Below are 12,520 nucleotides of genomic sequence, written 5' to 3'. Positions count from 1 at the left end.
AGGGTGACAAGCCAATGTTATGCTCTGAAAAGACCAGGATGGCAGAAGAATGGAAAAAGCACCAGAGGTGGGTCAGAGCAGATAAAGGTGGACCAGACGGAGGCTACTCTAAGTTCAGTCATAAGCAGATGATGACTTGGACCAGGGCAGTGGCAGGAGGCAGGCAGATTCAAGTGAAGAGCTGGAGAGATTTTTCAGAACTTGGAGGTGGACTAGGTATGGATGCTAACAGAGAGGGGGTACACAGAGCGCCTTCCATATTTCTGACTTATGGCAATGAGAGTTCAAATATCAGTGCCAGACACCCAGAAGGGGCCCTAGGGAAGGGACTGCTTTTGTCAAGAGAAGATCCTGAGTTTGGTTTTGACTGTGCTGAATTCAAGATTCCTTGGAAGCATCATAGAAGAGGTCAAATAGGCAAGTGGAGAAACCATTCCCACCAAACTCATCTCCCTCTTTGGGGTTCACCAAGTGAGTTTTGATAACCCGCAATGGGCACCCATGACTTTGTATCAACCCCTGTCTCTCTAAAAATAGAGGTTTAAAAGACCTTTATTCCTACCCCAGTCTTCCTTGTCCTCTTCCAGGGATTTGGTTACCCCCCAGCAGGAGATGAAACATCCCAGAACCCCAAAATGGGGCTACCTGGAAATGCAGACAACTGTGGGTAGTTCTGGACAAGCCCTGGGTTCCCAGGGGCATAACTCCCTGACCAGCGAGGCAACAGTAGGCCCAGGAAAGGTTCTGCAAATGCTGGAGTGTGGCAGGGAGGTCTCTCACATGTCCCTAACAAGTACACTGACCCAGCTCTTATCACAGGCCAGGATCAAACTCAAGTTGTTCACTCTACCGGGTGGATTGTTTTACTAGCTAAAAGGGAGGGGAAAAAACACCATGCCGACACCATAATATTACAGAAGAGCCTATGCCTCCCCTCCTCCTCGACCCCTTCTGCTTAACGCTTAGTTCCCATTGTAAGCAGGTCACAGTGACATAATGTTCACAGCCCTCAACGTTTGTGGCAGGGAAGGGAGGGGAGAACAAACAGGTGTCTGTGACCCTAACTGGCATCAGCTATAGCCAAGGCTGACACAGCTTCCCTGCCACCCCCACACGCACTCCCCATGGCATTATGGGGTAGCCCTCTGGGGAGGAAGACTTGGACCTTGGACTTTCACAAGCTCCCATCCAGGGAGGATGACACCCAAAGAGTTGGAGTTAAGATTCCCAAGCTAGAAGAGTGACCCAAATGGCCTGGGACTCTCTGGCACATCTGGGCTCAGCAATGATTCTGCAGCCCCAAGTGGCCCAATAAGCCAGCCACAGGTGGAAGCTGCCCACGCAGCAGGCATCGAGCCCTCAACTGCACCCACGGTGGGCATTCACCATTCTCTGTCAGCAAAAAAGCAAGGCAAGGAAAGAGGAAAAGATGTTATTCACAGTGAAAACAAACCAAAAAATGGTAAGATAGAAAAGCAAAAAGAACAAGGCATTCAGAGAACGGAGAGCCAAGACAAGAAGCTGGATCCACTCTTCCTCATGCACACACCAAGAGACTTCAGTGCGCATCAAGTTTTCCAGCAACAGCAACCCAAACTCTGCTGGCAAAAAGGCAACTGAAGTTTCGGCTCGTGAGCAAAACCACTGTAAAGTTACAATTAAAGAGCAAGACTACTTGGTAAGCCAGACTATGTCATTTCCATCACATCCTCCATGGCTTATCCACCAAAACCAGCCCCTCACAGTCCTGAAAGGCAACCTGCACTGAAAACAGAGCCATCTTTCAGAAGGGGACAAGGCAGGTAATGGCTGTGAAGCTCTGTAATTCTGCTTCAATGAAAGGTCTGTGGAGCAGTGTGGGAAACCCGGACGGGCTAGAAGCTCACCTGCCCACCGAGTGAAATTCAAGGTCGGTCTCTAGAGCCCAGCACCACCTTTATTTATGGCTTTATCTTTCTGATGAGAGATTAAACGCTCACTTAAAGTTTAAATGGACTTTTAAAAAGTCACTACTTTGATCCTTTAGCAGCCTACAAGGTTTTAAAGTTGTAAAACCATTAAGATCTCTATCCTGAAGATAATCTAGGTTTCATAATCAGGGAATGAGTTAACTGGGAGTCTGTTCTGGCTACTTAATATTCCAAGCTAAAATTCTAGAAAAGTTAAGGAATAGATTCCACTGACAGGTTCACCCTAGGGTGCGGGGGAGAACAGAAGGCAAGGGGTGGCAGAAATCCTAAGTACTAAGGAGACAGATCCAGCTCCAACTGGTTGGCCAAGCCCCAGTCTTCCACATGTGTTTAGAGAAAAGTCCACAGAAGCGATACTTACGAACAGTGTCATTACTGGAATCCCACGCCTCCACAAGCAACGTATAGGACCTCTGCAAGACAGATAAACAACAATTTAGCAATTCAGAAACAGGGTCAACTCTCCAAAATCTCGCACATTCTTGGCCTCCTCCCAGAAGACCCCACCAAACAAAACCATAATGCCAAAATAAAAATTCTATTGGTTGTTGCACTGAGTTCCTGGATGTTTAAATCCAAACCATCTCCCCTTCCTTTGTCAGTACTCTTCCCAGGTTGACAAATGACTCCTTTCACCTGGCAGGGACCCACTGGGGTCAACATGCATGCAGGCAGCTCAAAGTTGAGATCAGGAAATGCCACCTCCCTATATGATATGAGAGAACTTAGCATATAGTTTCCCAAAACTTTCCAGACCCTGACCCTAGTGCACAAGGGGGTAAAAAAAAAAAAAAAAAACACAAAGAATTTATTCTAAGTTAACCTAACCAGGTATTTGTACCGAGGGGGTATTGCTAAGGTTACACTTTGGGCCCTGGTGAGGCAGTCTCTAGGGAGGCCCCCTTTTCCTTTTTAGAACCCCTTTGAAAGCTCTGTCTGTGTGAGACCATCCTGGCTCCCACAAGTATCGGGTAACTCTAGGAAACAGGAGGGGGTAGATGCAAAGCGACTCTGCAAGACAAAGAAGTCAACCTCACTTGGGCGGTGGAGTTGGGGGCAGATCCCAGGGAAGAAACTACAAAGGGAGAAACAACCGCACACCCATGGGTTATATTTATTGATGAACTTATCTGTTAATAAGATCTAACATTCCAAGAATAATCAGAGTCTACTAACTAAACAAATTCCCTGGATACTGGCAAGATGCCAGCTGTTAAACTGAAGGCACCTTTTATCTTCCAAGCTTATCTCAGAATTCCACCTCCCCACCCCTCCGCCAAACCTAAGCTGTTAGCAAATTCCCTCCTTTTCTAAAAATGTCCTTCGTAATTTACAGTAAGGTCAGTCTCGCAAAACACCGGCGTTTAAATGAAGCTTCTGCTATCTTGGCGCTGAAGAAATGTACTCAAGGCAGGTGGGGTAGACAAGGAACATGAACTGGGTTATGAATCCCCGCTTTGCTGTGTCAGAAACCAAGCCATCGGAAATAGAAGCGTGTACATTAAATAATACCGTGCTGTGCCACCAGAAGCACACTGCTGCCAAGAGAAGAGAAAGCACCTATGAGATAAAGGCAAAAGAGAAAAAGAGTAAAAGGGAGTTTCATTCATAACTCCAGGCCAGCTTAGTGCTCTCACAGTGACACAGCAGGTCATCTCTGAATATAAAAATATCTTGTGATAGACCCTGCCTTGGAATTCAGCCGAAATATGTTTCATACTCAAAGCAGAGTAGGATTCCATTTCGTTCACTGATAACTGTGGGAAAATGCTCAGAAAAGCAAGCAAAACCGGGCAAGCCGGGACACATACCCAGCCCTCTCCTGTTAGTGGCCACAGGTCCAAGTTCATTGTTGTTGTTACTATTTTATTAGCGAAAGTTATACCTTATTTACAGCCTCTTTAAGTTTCTTAGGACTTCCTGCAAATTACAGGACTCTTCCCTAAGAGCAGCAAGAAATTATATTTCTCTGCTGATTTGAGGTAAGAGCACAGTCAGAATGAGGCCAGATGTGTGGCTGATTCTGTATAATTAAGCCCTTCATTTGCTGGTCACGTTGGGGCCCACGTCCTCCACTTCAACAATATTGTTGTAATTAATCCTCTGATTAAATGCATTGACACCAGGAGTTTTGACAGACTTGCACAAGCGCTAAAAAACATAGTACCCACAAACCCCACTGCAAGGGAAGGTGCCGGGACTGAGCTGGCATGGCAGTACTAACTCGGTTTAATACTCAAGGAGGAAGGCATCCTTAGGTCTTGCACAAGAACTTGGAAGACCAAGCGGTCTACCAGGCTCATCCTCACCAGAACTAGGAAAACCTCAGAAGTTGCTGACCAATGTCACCCCACCTGGAGAGAAAAGAATTGCACACAGCCCTACGTGCCTGGCTCTGTGATTTTCCATGAACTGCCTTCTTTCTCAGAGGCAGAGACAGGGTGAAGGCAGGGAGCTACAGTGACGGCAACAAAGGCTGGACTTTTTTTCCTGCCTGTTTCAGGGAAGGGATTAGGGTCTCCTGGAGCAGGAGGATTCCTCCTACCCAGTCCTACGGAGAAAAAGGATTCCCTCCAAGGCTCCTATTAGGAGGCACTCAACCTCCCACTCCATCCCCACACTATAGATCGATCAGCAATCAAGATAATTTAACAATGATTGTTAGTTGCTAGAGAACTTTAATTTTTCCCAGGCCCACGCTTGACCTCTCTACATCCCCGAACATACACCCAGGCATTGAGATCCCAGACCACGCACACACACCTCATGCCGTCAAAGCAGGGACGAGGCCACAGAGCAGCAAATCCACTATGCCAAAGTCACATACAAGCAGCCACTGCAACTCTGACCCCCAGTAGAGGCTGAGTCCTCCATCCCAGGAGGGCTTGGAAAGGCAAGTATTCAAACTTGTTTATACAGCGAAACAACAACAAAAAAAGCAAATACCTGGGTTTTTCTTGGTTTCAGACTACAGAACTAAGATTCTGCTGAAGAGTCACCTGGCTTTCATCTTTTTTCCTAACGTTTTCCAGAACAATACTGTGGGGGCCACACAGGAGGGAGGGGGAGCAAACAGATCTTCAGTCTGGATTTGCAACTGAGTCACCTCAGCCCCTTCCTAGCTCCAAGCCCAAGGAAATCTGGCAAACTGGCAGCTGGTTCCCATTCTGGTATGGCATCAAAGAGGAACGAACGGTCAGCCTTCAGAATTGCTTTTTGGAAGGTTTCCGTGGAATTCTACCTAGAGGAGAGTCCTGGCATCAAAGCCCCAGGGCATCCAAGGGCCACCAGGCTCCCCCTGCCCCCAAGGCTGGGGCCTCTGCACCTCCTCCCCCCCTCCACACTTAGGCTGCTGTGCCAAGGTTGTGTTCTCTGCCCTGTCCCACTCCATGGCGGTTACCTTGGCACTGGGCAGAGCGGTAAGCACTTAATTGCCACATTAAGAAGGGGGGATGTAAGAAACAAAGGTAATTGTGTTGGCAGCCGGGAGCTTCCTTTTCCTGGCAACAGTGACAGCCAAACTAAGCCCTGAGAAGCGGCTGCCTCCCCTCCTGCCAAGCTGACGGACACAAATAAACCGCCATCCAAACGGCACGCGTGCGGCGTCCAAAACCCCAGGCTGCAGCGACAGGCAGGCCCGCCGGCGGCACGCACATCCTGGGAATGCCCGACGTGCCAACGCAGCCATTGTGCACAGTCAGTCGGCTCCTGGGGTTCGTCAGGGGCCCTGCGCTCTGCTGACTCAACTGTTGCTTCCTGTCGCTTGTCCTGTATTAGCATTATTTTTGGAGAGGCCCCATTATTCTCCATAATCCTCATTTCAGTCAATTCGGCCAACTCTATTGTCCTGCCTGTGTCTGGGTGGCCAGAGTATAAAATATTCCAGTCACAAAACATATTAAGCAGAAAAGGTTGCAGGGAGTCCATGTGTGGGCACAGTCACACGTACTCATGCACACCATGCCAGTGGGTTTCGGGAAGGTGAGATAAGAAAGGACAACTATCCTATAGCATCTAGGCTAAGACTTCAGACACAGAAAGCAATCAGGTCTGTAGGGCTTGACATGTCAATAGAGTCCGATCTGGTTACAAAGGGTGATTTTCTCATCAAAGCCCACCTCAAAGGCTCACCAAGGGGCCCCAAAGCTCATATCCAGATTTGAGACTCTCAATGAGACATCCCCACCCCCTTTCCCATCATTACCCTTACCTGTTTGAAAAGCATCCCACTGATAATTAAATGCACCAGTTACAAAAGGGTGGCGAGGTTAATAGATAGAATACCGAGAAGCCAGCCAAGCACAACGGTCTGGTTCACACAGAGCAAGCCTGAACAAGAAGCCTTTCTATTTATTTACCAAAAGTGCATAAAAACTGGGTTGAGCTGGTAGAGGACTCTGCATGTTTGACTATTTACGTACTCCTTTAACTACTGGGAGCCACCTTGCGGAATTTCTTCCCAGCACACGCACTGCACCAATGATAGATGTCACTGGCACCATAAAAAAAAAAAAAAAAAAACCCAGCATGGGGCTGCTGTGGTCCACGCGGTAATCAGAAATCAGCATAGAAGTCACAACACAGCTAGCCGGTGCCATGCACCAAAGTAAAGTTGGGATTTTTCTGAACCCAGGACCCTCCTCCATTTCCACCACAATTCTAGAATCACCACTTTCCATTCATCCCAATGTATCTTCCAAGAGTTGGAAGAAAAGACTACATATATATATATATATATGTATTTAAAAGCTGAAGCCAAGAGTCACTTCTCTTAGCAGCCTAGATCCTAAGCTTAAAGGATGGGGGTAGGTGGAATAGCAACCCAGAAGTCTGCCATGGAAGAATTTGCAGGAATATTTGCATTTGTGGATTACAATGCTAATTGTATGCACATCCAGAGATCATGCATTCTTACGTTGTCACTAACCTTGAAAGCCGGACATTGGGACCAACTTCTGGCCCATCTACAATAGGGCCAGTGGATGATATGAATCCAGCCAAGGCCTCTGTTCACATACCTGTTTTCAGATCAGGAACTCTGAAGGCTCCTTGTTGCCTTGACACTGTTTTTTTTTTTTAAGTAAATTTTTTTTCCATGCTAAACTTCCCACACGCCTTCTATCTAAAAGGTCCCCAAAGGCACCATTATTTGGTGTGAAGATTTTGAGCAGCATTTAGATTGCTGATTTTCTGGGAGCTTGCATGCCTGTAAGTTGCTGCTGACTCTCCTTTTTACCCACTCAACTCCCCCAAAAGCCTCCACGCCAAAAGTTTCACTGTTTTCTAAAAACGTCTGAAGTCCCTATAGAATGATGGGTGTGGAACTGGTGGGTTGCAAATTCATATAAGTACAGGAGGTTTGAATAAGTTGCTAAGAAACAAGACAACAAGGAGGAAGAAAACACAGAAGGTTACACCTGCAAAAGAAAAAAGAAATATTAGAAACCAAGTACCTGGAATAAAGATTCCATTTTTGGAGCAGCTATTCTGCAGATACTTAGCACAGCTCTTTCCAAGCAAGCACAATTTCACTTTTCCCCAAGCCCAGTGTTGCAACACAGGCACATCACTTCATCCCTTTGGTTTGAGGTAGACTTCTTAGGGCAAAAGGCATTTCTCCACATGCAGAAAGTCCCTTGCTCTGAGCACATGCATACACACGTGCTCTTTCTTTGTATACATGCTGACCACGTGGGCGGGATGCAAATCCTGGCTGCAGAAAGGAGGCTGGTCAAATCAGAACCCCATCCTTGCGCCCTCCATGTGCCCACACCGTATCTAGAGAAGCTCAGGGACTGGGAAAGACAGCAAAAGGTATAAAAGTAAGGGCCTGTCAATTACATTCTGTGATTAGCATCATGGCAACTGGTCATTCAGGCCTGAAGTATGAAGGGGGCCAAAGCTGGCATCCCTTACACAGAAGAATGTTTCATTAGATTTTCCTAAAAAAACAATTAAGTTGATCTCAGCAAGTCTTTTAATAGGATCAATGGAATTTAAATGTGAGGCGAATAAGCCAGATACCCCAATTGCTTCCCCTAACATTTCTCTACATTCATTTCACTCTGGGGCCAATGTAGCAATACAGCTAACTGGGGTTCTGAAGTTCCCAAAAAGGTTTTGGGGATGAGTAGTGGTAATTACACTAATGCATTTTTAATAAGCAGGCACTACTGGGATTTAGCACGAATTTTGGGAGGTACAAATTAACCATTTCAGTGATTTATAAGTGGTCACTCCTAAATTATTTCCTGTTAAGCCCAATTACTTCCCACAATAATGTTCTTATCACTTGGTTCCCCAACTTGAGAATCATTAATCCAGATAGTTGCTGCAAGTTAAGTCCCTCGGAGCAGCAACAGAATGAGAATTAGAAGCCAGTGGTGAAAAGCTACCCCAAGACCAGAGCTGGGGCAGTGGACAGCAAGTGGGACATACTCAGATATGATATATGGCAGGAAGGGCCGCCTCTACAAAGCCTTTCACATGCACATCAGAACGTGCACCGTATTTCATATCCGACCAAATCGTTTCCTCCTCGTCCTCTCTAGAACATGAACAGTTGCTTGGATAGGGGTCATAATTCCAAACAAAGGGCATGAATTACATGACCTTCTACACTGACCTACCCCTGCACCCTTTGCTGACAGCCAGCGTCAGCAAATTTGGGAGGACTCATGCAAATGGTAATTGTGCCTGCTAGGGGTTGGGAGCCTAAAGTGGTTTGGAGTTTTGCTTTGTTTTTAACGATATATCCTTTTCTTGTTATCTCTTGAATTCTGTGCTGAGTTCATTTATTTCCTATTCAAGGAAATCAGTTTTAAAAGACATAGTTAATTTCCAAACTAAATGACGCTGTGCTCTCTACTTAACTACTTGCTCAGCTACTTCAGTGTTTCAGTTACGTTTATACTCAGCCTGGAATCATTCTTGAAAGTTATGGACTGTGCCGTTTCTCCAACCACATACAGAAAAACAAACACACCTAAACTCCAATTTCTCTCGAGAAGTAAAGCTTATGTTTCACAGGCCTTTTTGGGGCATCAGGGTGGAGACTTGTGATACATGTGTTTGTACTAACTTCAAAAGAACCGCATTCTCAGTGTTGCCCCATCGGTCTTCCCCCATTCGAGAAAAGCTGAGAGTCTATTTCATGGTTGGTGACCCGTGGGGCCTGAAACCACAGAAGAGCACCAGCAAATGCAAATCAATTGCTTCTCCTGCCCTCCCACACTATTTCCGCTCCTTTTCCATTGAGCACTAGCTGACCAAGTGTCAAAAGGGGACAGACGCACCTTCTAGGTCACTTTTCCTTGGCCAGCCTGGAGAGCAAGCCTCCTTGTTTTCATGCTAGCCATCCCTCTGACCCTACTCTCCCAAATGAACCTCAGCCAGGCTGCTGCTTTTCCACATCACTAATAAGATTCCTTTTATGGTCTTGTGAAAAGCGAGGGGCTCCAGACAGATCCTCCGGCAGGAGGGTGGAACCACCTGCAGGCCCCTTCCCCCTAAACTCCAAACACACGTTCAAGGGCAGTGAGTATTCACAGTCAGCTTGGGCCCAGCCAGATTGAAAGGTAGCCAGGCTCTTTAGCTTAAAGTTCTCCCTAATAGGGGATTAACAAACAAGATAAATACTCTTGGTAAAAATGAAATCCCACAACAGAAGCAGTCCTTGGACCTCAAGAGAGCTTCACGTACGGTAGTGTTGGGTTTTTTTTCTATAAACCCCTTTTCATGGCAGTTTTTGATAAGTGTCTTATCTCACCCACAGCAGAGGGCACTTTATAATGCCAGCTCCTGTAAACGTGGATTTTAAGAGCCACCCCAAGCTTCACACACAGACACAGCCTGATACCCTCCCCTCTCTCGTCTCCTCCCAGAATCACAGCCTAAGTTTGCGGACAGGAGGCAGCAGAGTGCACCCCGTTAGAGCACGTGGTGGTAAGCAATCCTCGGGGGCACCGAGCTCCCCCCTCACCACCCACCCTCCCAGCACAGGCTAGGCCAAACCCTAGTCTTGGCAATGAGTCATGCCTCCTGGACAGCGGGAGCCAGGCAGAGGGCACACCCCCAACATTTCCCTTTCCTCCCCTTCTGCAATCGCACCCATCTTCCTTCCACCCATTTTGGGATGTTGCAAGGGCCTCGTTGCAGGATCTGCCAGCTGGGCCCTGGGCCGCGAGCTGCTCTGGGGGCGGAATGGGGCGGAGGATGAGGGTCTATCATTTGCACCCGCAGGCACTACCTCCCGAAGACCACCCCTTCCAGGCCTTGGCACGGCCCCCGAAGGCTTGCGGGGGCCGTGCACCCGCCCTTCCCGGGGAAGTCTGCAAACACAGCTGTTCCAGAGCCCGGGAACCGCTGGAAGTGAGGCCACAAGAGCTACACCACTCGGGGGCGGGGGCAGGAAGGGGCCGGCAGCGGGCGGGGGTTCCCGGGCCCTGTGAGGGCCCCAAGAACCTCCTCCTGCGGCGGCCGCCCCCGGCCCCTGAGCCGAGCCCGGAGAGCGCCTCCGCACACACTAAAATCTCCCGGGGAGCAGCGGGAAACGGACTCCCCCACACCCTCCAGGAAGGACACACCCGCCCTCCCGGCCGTTCACGGGAAAGGGGAGGTTGCCAATTTGGACGGCGTTCGCAGGCCAGAACTGCGCCGAGTCGCCTTCCACGGCGCACCAGGTTTAATTAGTTAAGAAAAGAGATCAGCTACAACGACCTCTTGGCTTGGGGCCGGGAGGGTTACTCTGGGAACTTCAAGTTGCAAGTTTACACCGGCCCTCCTAGGAGCCTGGTCCCATAACCCCTCTGGGATCCCCACTTTTGTGCACTAAGCAAACAGCAGCAGGCATGGGACCCATCTCGACTACCCCAATCGAGATCTAACTATAGTGTCCCGGCTCCCCCAACCGCCACCCCTAGAGATTTCCCCCGTTAGCGCCGAGTTTCAAGCCAAAGCCCTTTAAATCCCTCTAGCAGGGGATAGCAGAGCTCGGCCAAGCGCGGGTATGAGTCTCCGCCTGGCCTCCTTCCCGAGTCGTCACTCACCGGCCAGGCGAAACTGAAAGGCAGCACGATGCGGTTGCGGTCGTTGCTGCGGCTGGCCTTGAGGTTGAAGGTGTTGCCCCCGATGACAGGCGTGGACCCTGAGCCGAAGCTGCAGGGTCCCCCGGCCGTGACGCGGGACTGATACTCCTTGAGGCACACTTTGAAGTATGTGTCACACTCGTCGCGGGTGCACTTGCGGTCTCCCGGGTTCCGGGCGCCGCCGCAGCAGTTCCCGTTCTGCAGCTCCCCGTTCACGTTCTGCATGGACAGGATCTCCAGCTCGAACTGACCCGAGGCCCCACACACCTGCCGGCGAGGGAAGGAGGAAGGTCAGCGCGGGAGAAAGCTGTTTTCTTCGAGTATAGAGGTGGCGACTCCCTCCCACTCCCCGCCCCGACAAGCCCTCCGCGCCGAGTGAAAATAATTTTGCAAAACTAGGTTCAAGGACTCAACATGATTCCGGGACAAAAAAAAATGCACGAGTACGGAAGAAATCAGACGACGACGACTGCCCGGGGGGCAGGAGCGGAGCGAACGCGCCCCTGCCCGGCCTGGAGGGGTCACCCTCAGGAGGCCGGGGCTCCCGGGAGTTGGCGCGCTCAGCCCAGGTGCAGCCGCTCGGGCGCAGGGGCGAGGAGTCGGGCGCTCGAGGGCTGCCGAGCCTGCTCGCGGGGCTCAACCGCCCAGGGCGCCGCGAGGGGAGGGAAAGGATGGCTGGGAGGGAGGCCCGGAGAGGGGCTCCTACCTTGGCTCGCAGGGCACAGAGCAGGGCGAGCAGGAGGCTTAGGGGGCGCCCGGGCCGGCCGCGCGTCCGTGGGGACCGCATCGCTGCGCCGCGCGCCGCGGGCACTCGGGACGCCGCCGCTGCTGTTCGCGCTGGTGCTGCCGCCGGTGCTGCAGTCGCCGCTGCCCCTGCGGCCGCCGCGTCCCGGCTCTAATATACTCCGCCGATTGGAGCATGCACGACTGGAAAACAACACCACTTTTCAAAAGCCCTTTCAAGAGCGGCCGGTTCCAGAAGGCAAAGAGCCCGGCCTCCTTTTATTATTCTGATCGCTTCTTTGAGACGCTCCCCCTCCTCTTCCACCTCCCGGCTTTCTTTCCTTCTCTCGCGCTCCCCTTCTTTTATTATTATGATTATGCGCAGCCTTTTATTCCCTTTCAGATCAGCTGCATGGAAAAAGGGGGGAGGGAGGGGAGAAAAAAAAAACCCAGCCTAGCTCGCGGGCCGGCCGCAGGTAACACAATGACGCGTGCCCGCCCGGCTCTCGGAGAGGGACCCGGAGAGCCCGTCTGGCAGCCGCGGCCCGTGCTGGCTACCTCTACCCAGCACGCGGGGCAGGGCGCATGCGCGCTTATTAATATTCATGAGAGGGCGGGCCTCACCCAGGACACGCCCCTCCCCTTCACGTTGCTGGGGAGGGGGTAGTGCGGGGAGGAACTTGGAAGGGGTTGGGGGCTCCGGGATGCTTAGGGCTGCAAAGAAGTACCGGGGCCCCACAC

At 50.3% G+C, this 12,520-nt stretch overlaps 1 protein-coding gene across 1 annotated transcript in view; it reads right to left on the bottom strand.

Annotated features, from left to right (window-relative positions):
* The window catches only part of JAG1 (jagged canonical Notch ligand 1), a 36,531-nt gene extending 24,219 nt beyond the window's left edge, over positions 1 to 12,312 (bottom strand). Inside the window, exons 1-3 of the mRNA XM_023217849.2 lie at positions 11,763 to 12,312; positions 11,018 to 11,323; positions 2,332 to 2,383 (exon numbers count right to left, since the gene is read on the bottom strand). Coding sequence (XP_023073617.1) covers positions 2,332 to 2,383; positions 11,018 to 11,323; positions 11,763 to 11,843 — 439 coding nt within the window. The 5' untranslated portion in view covers positions 11,844 to 12,312. The remainder of the gene's footprint in view (positions 1 to 2,331; positions 2,384 to 11,017; positions 11,324 to 11,762) is intronic.
* Positions 12,313 to 12,520: the final 208 nt, after the last annotated feature.

This window comes from Piliocolobus tephrosceles, chromosome 20 (assembly GCF_002776525.5).
Source record: "Piliocolobus tephrosceles isolate RC106 chromosome 20, ASM277652v3, whole genome shotgun sequence".
Taxonomy (NCBI): Eukaryota; Metazoa; Chordata; class Mammalia; order Primates; family Cercopithecidae; genus Piliocolobus; species Piliocolobus tephrosceles.
Note: the sequence above shows the minus strand (reverse complement) of the source record. Positions and strands in the feature narration are given on the sequence as shown.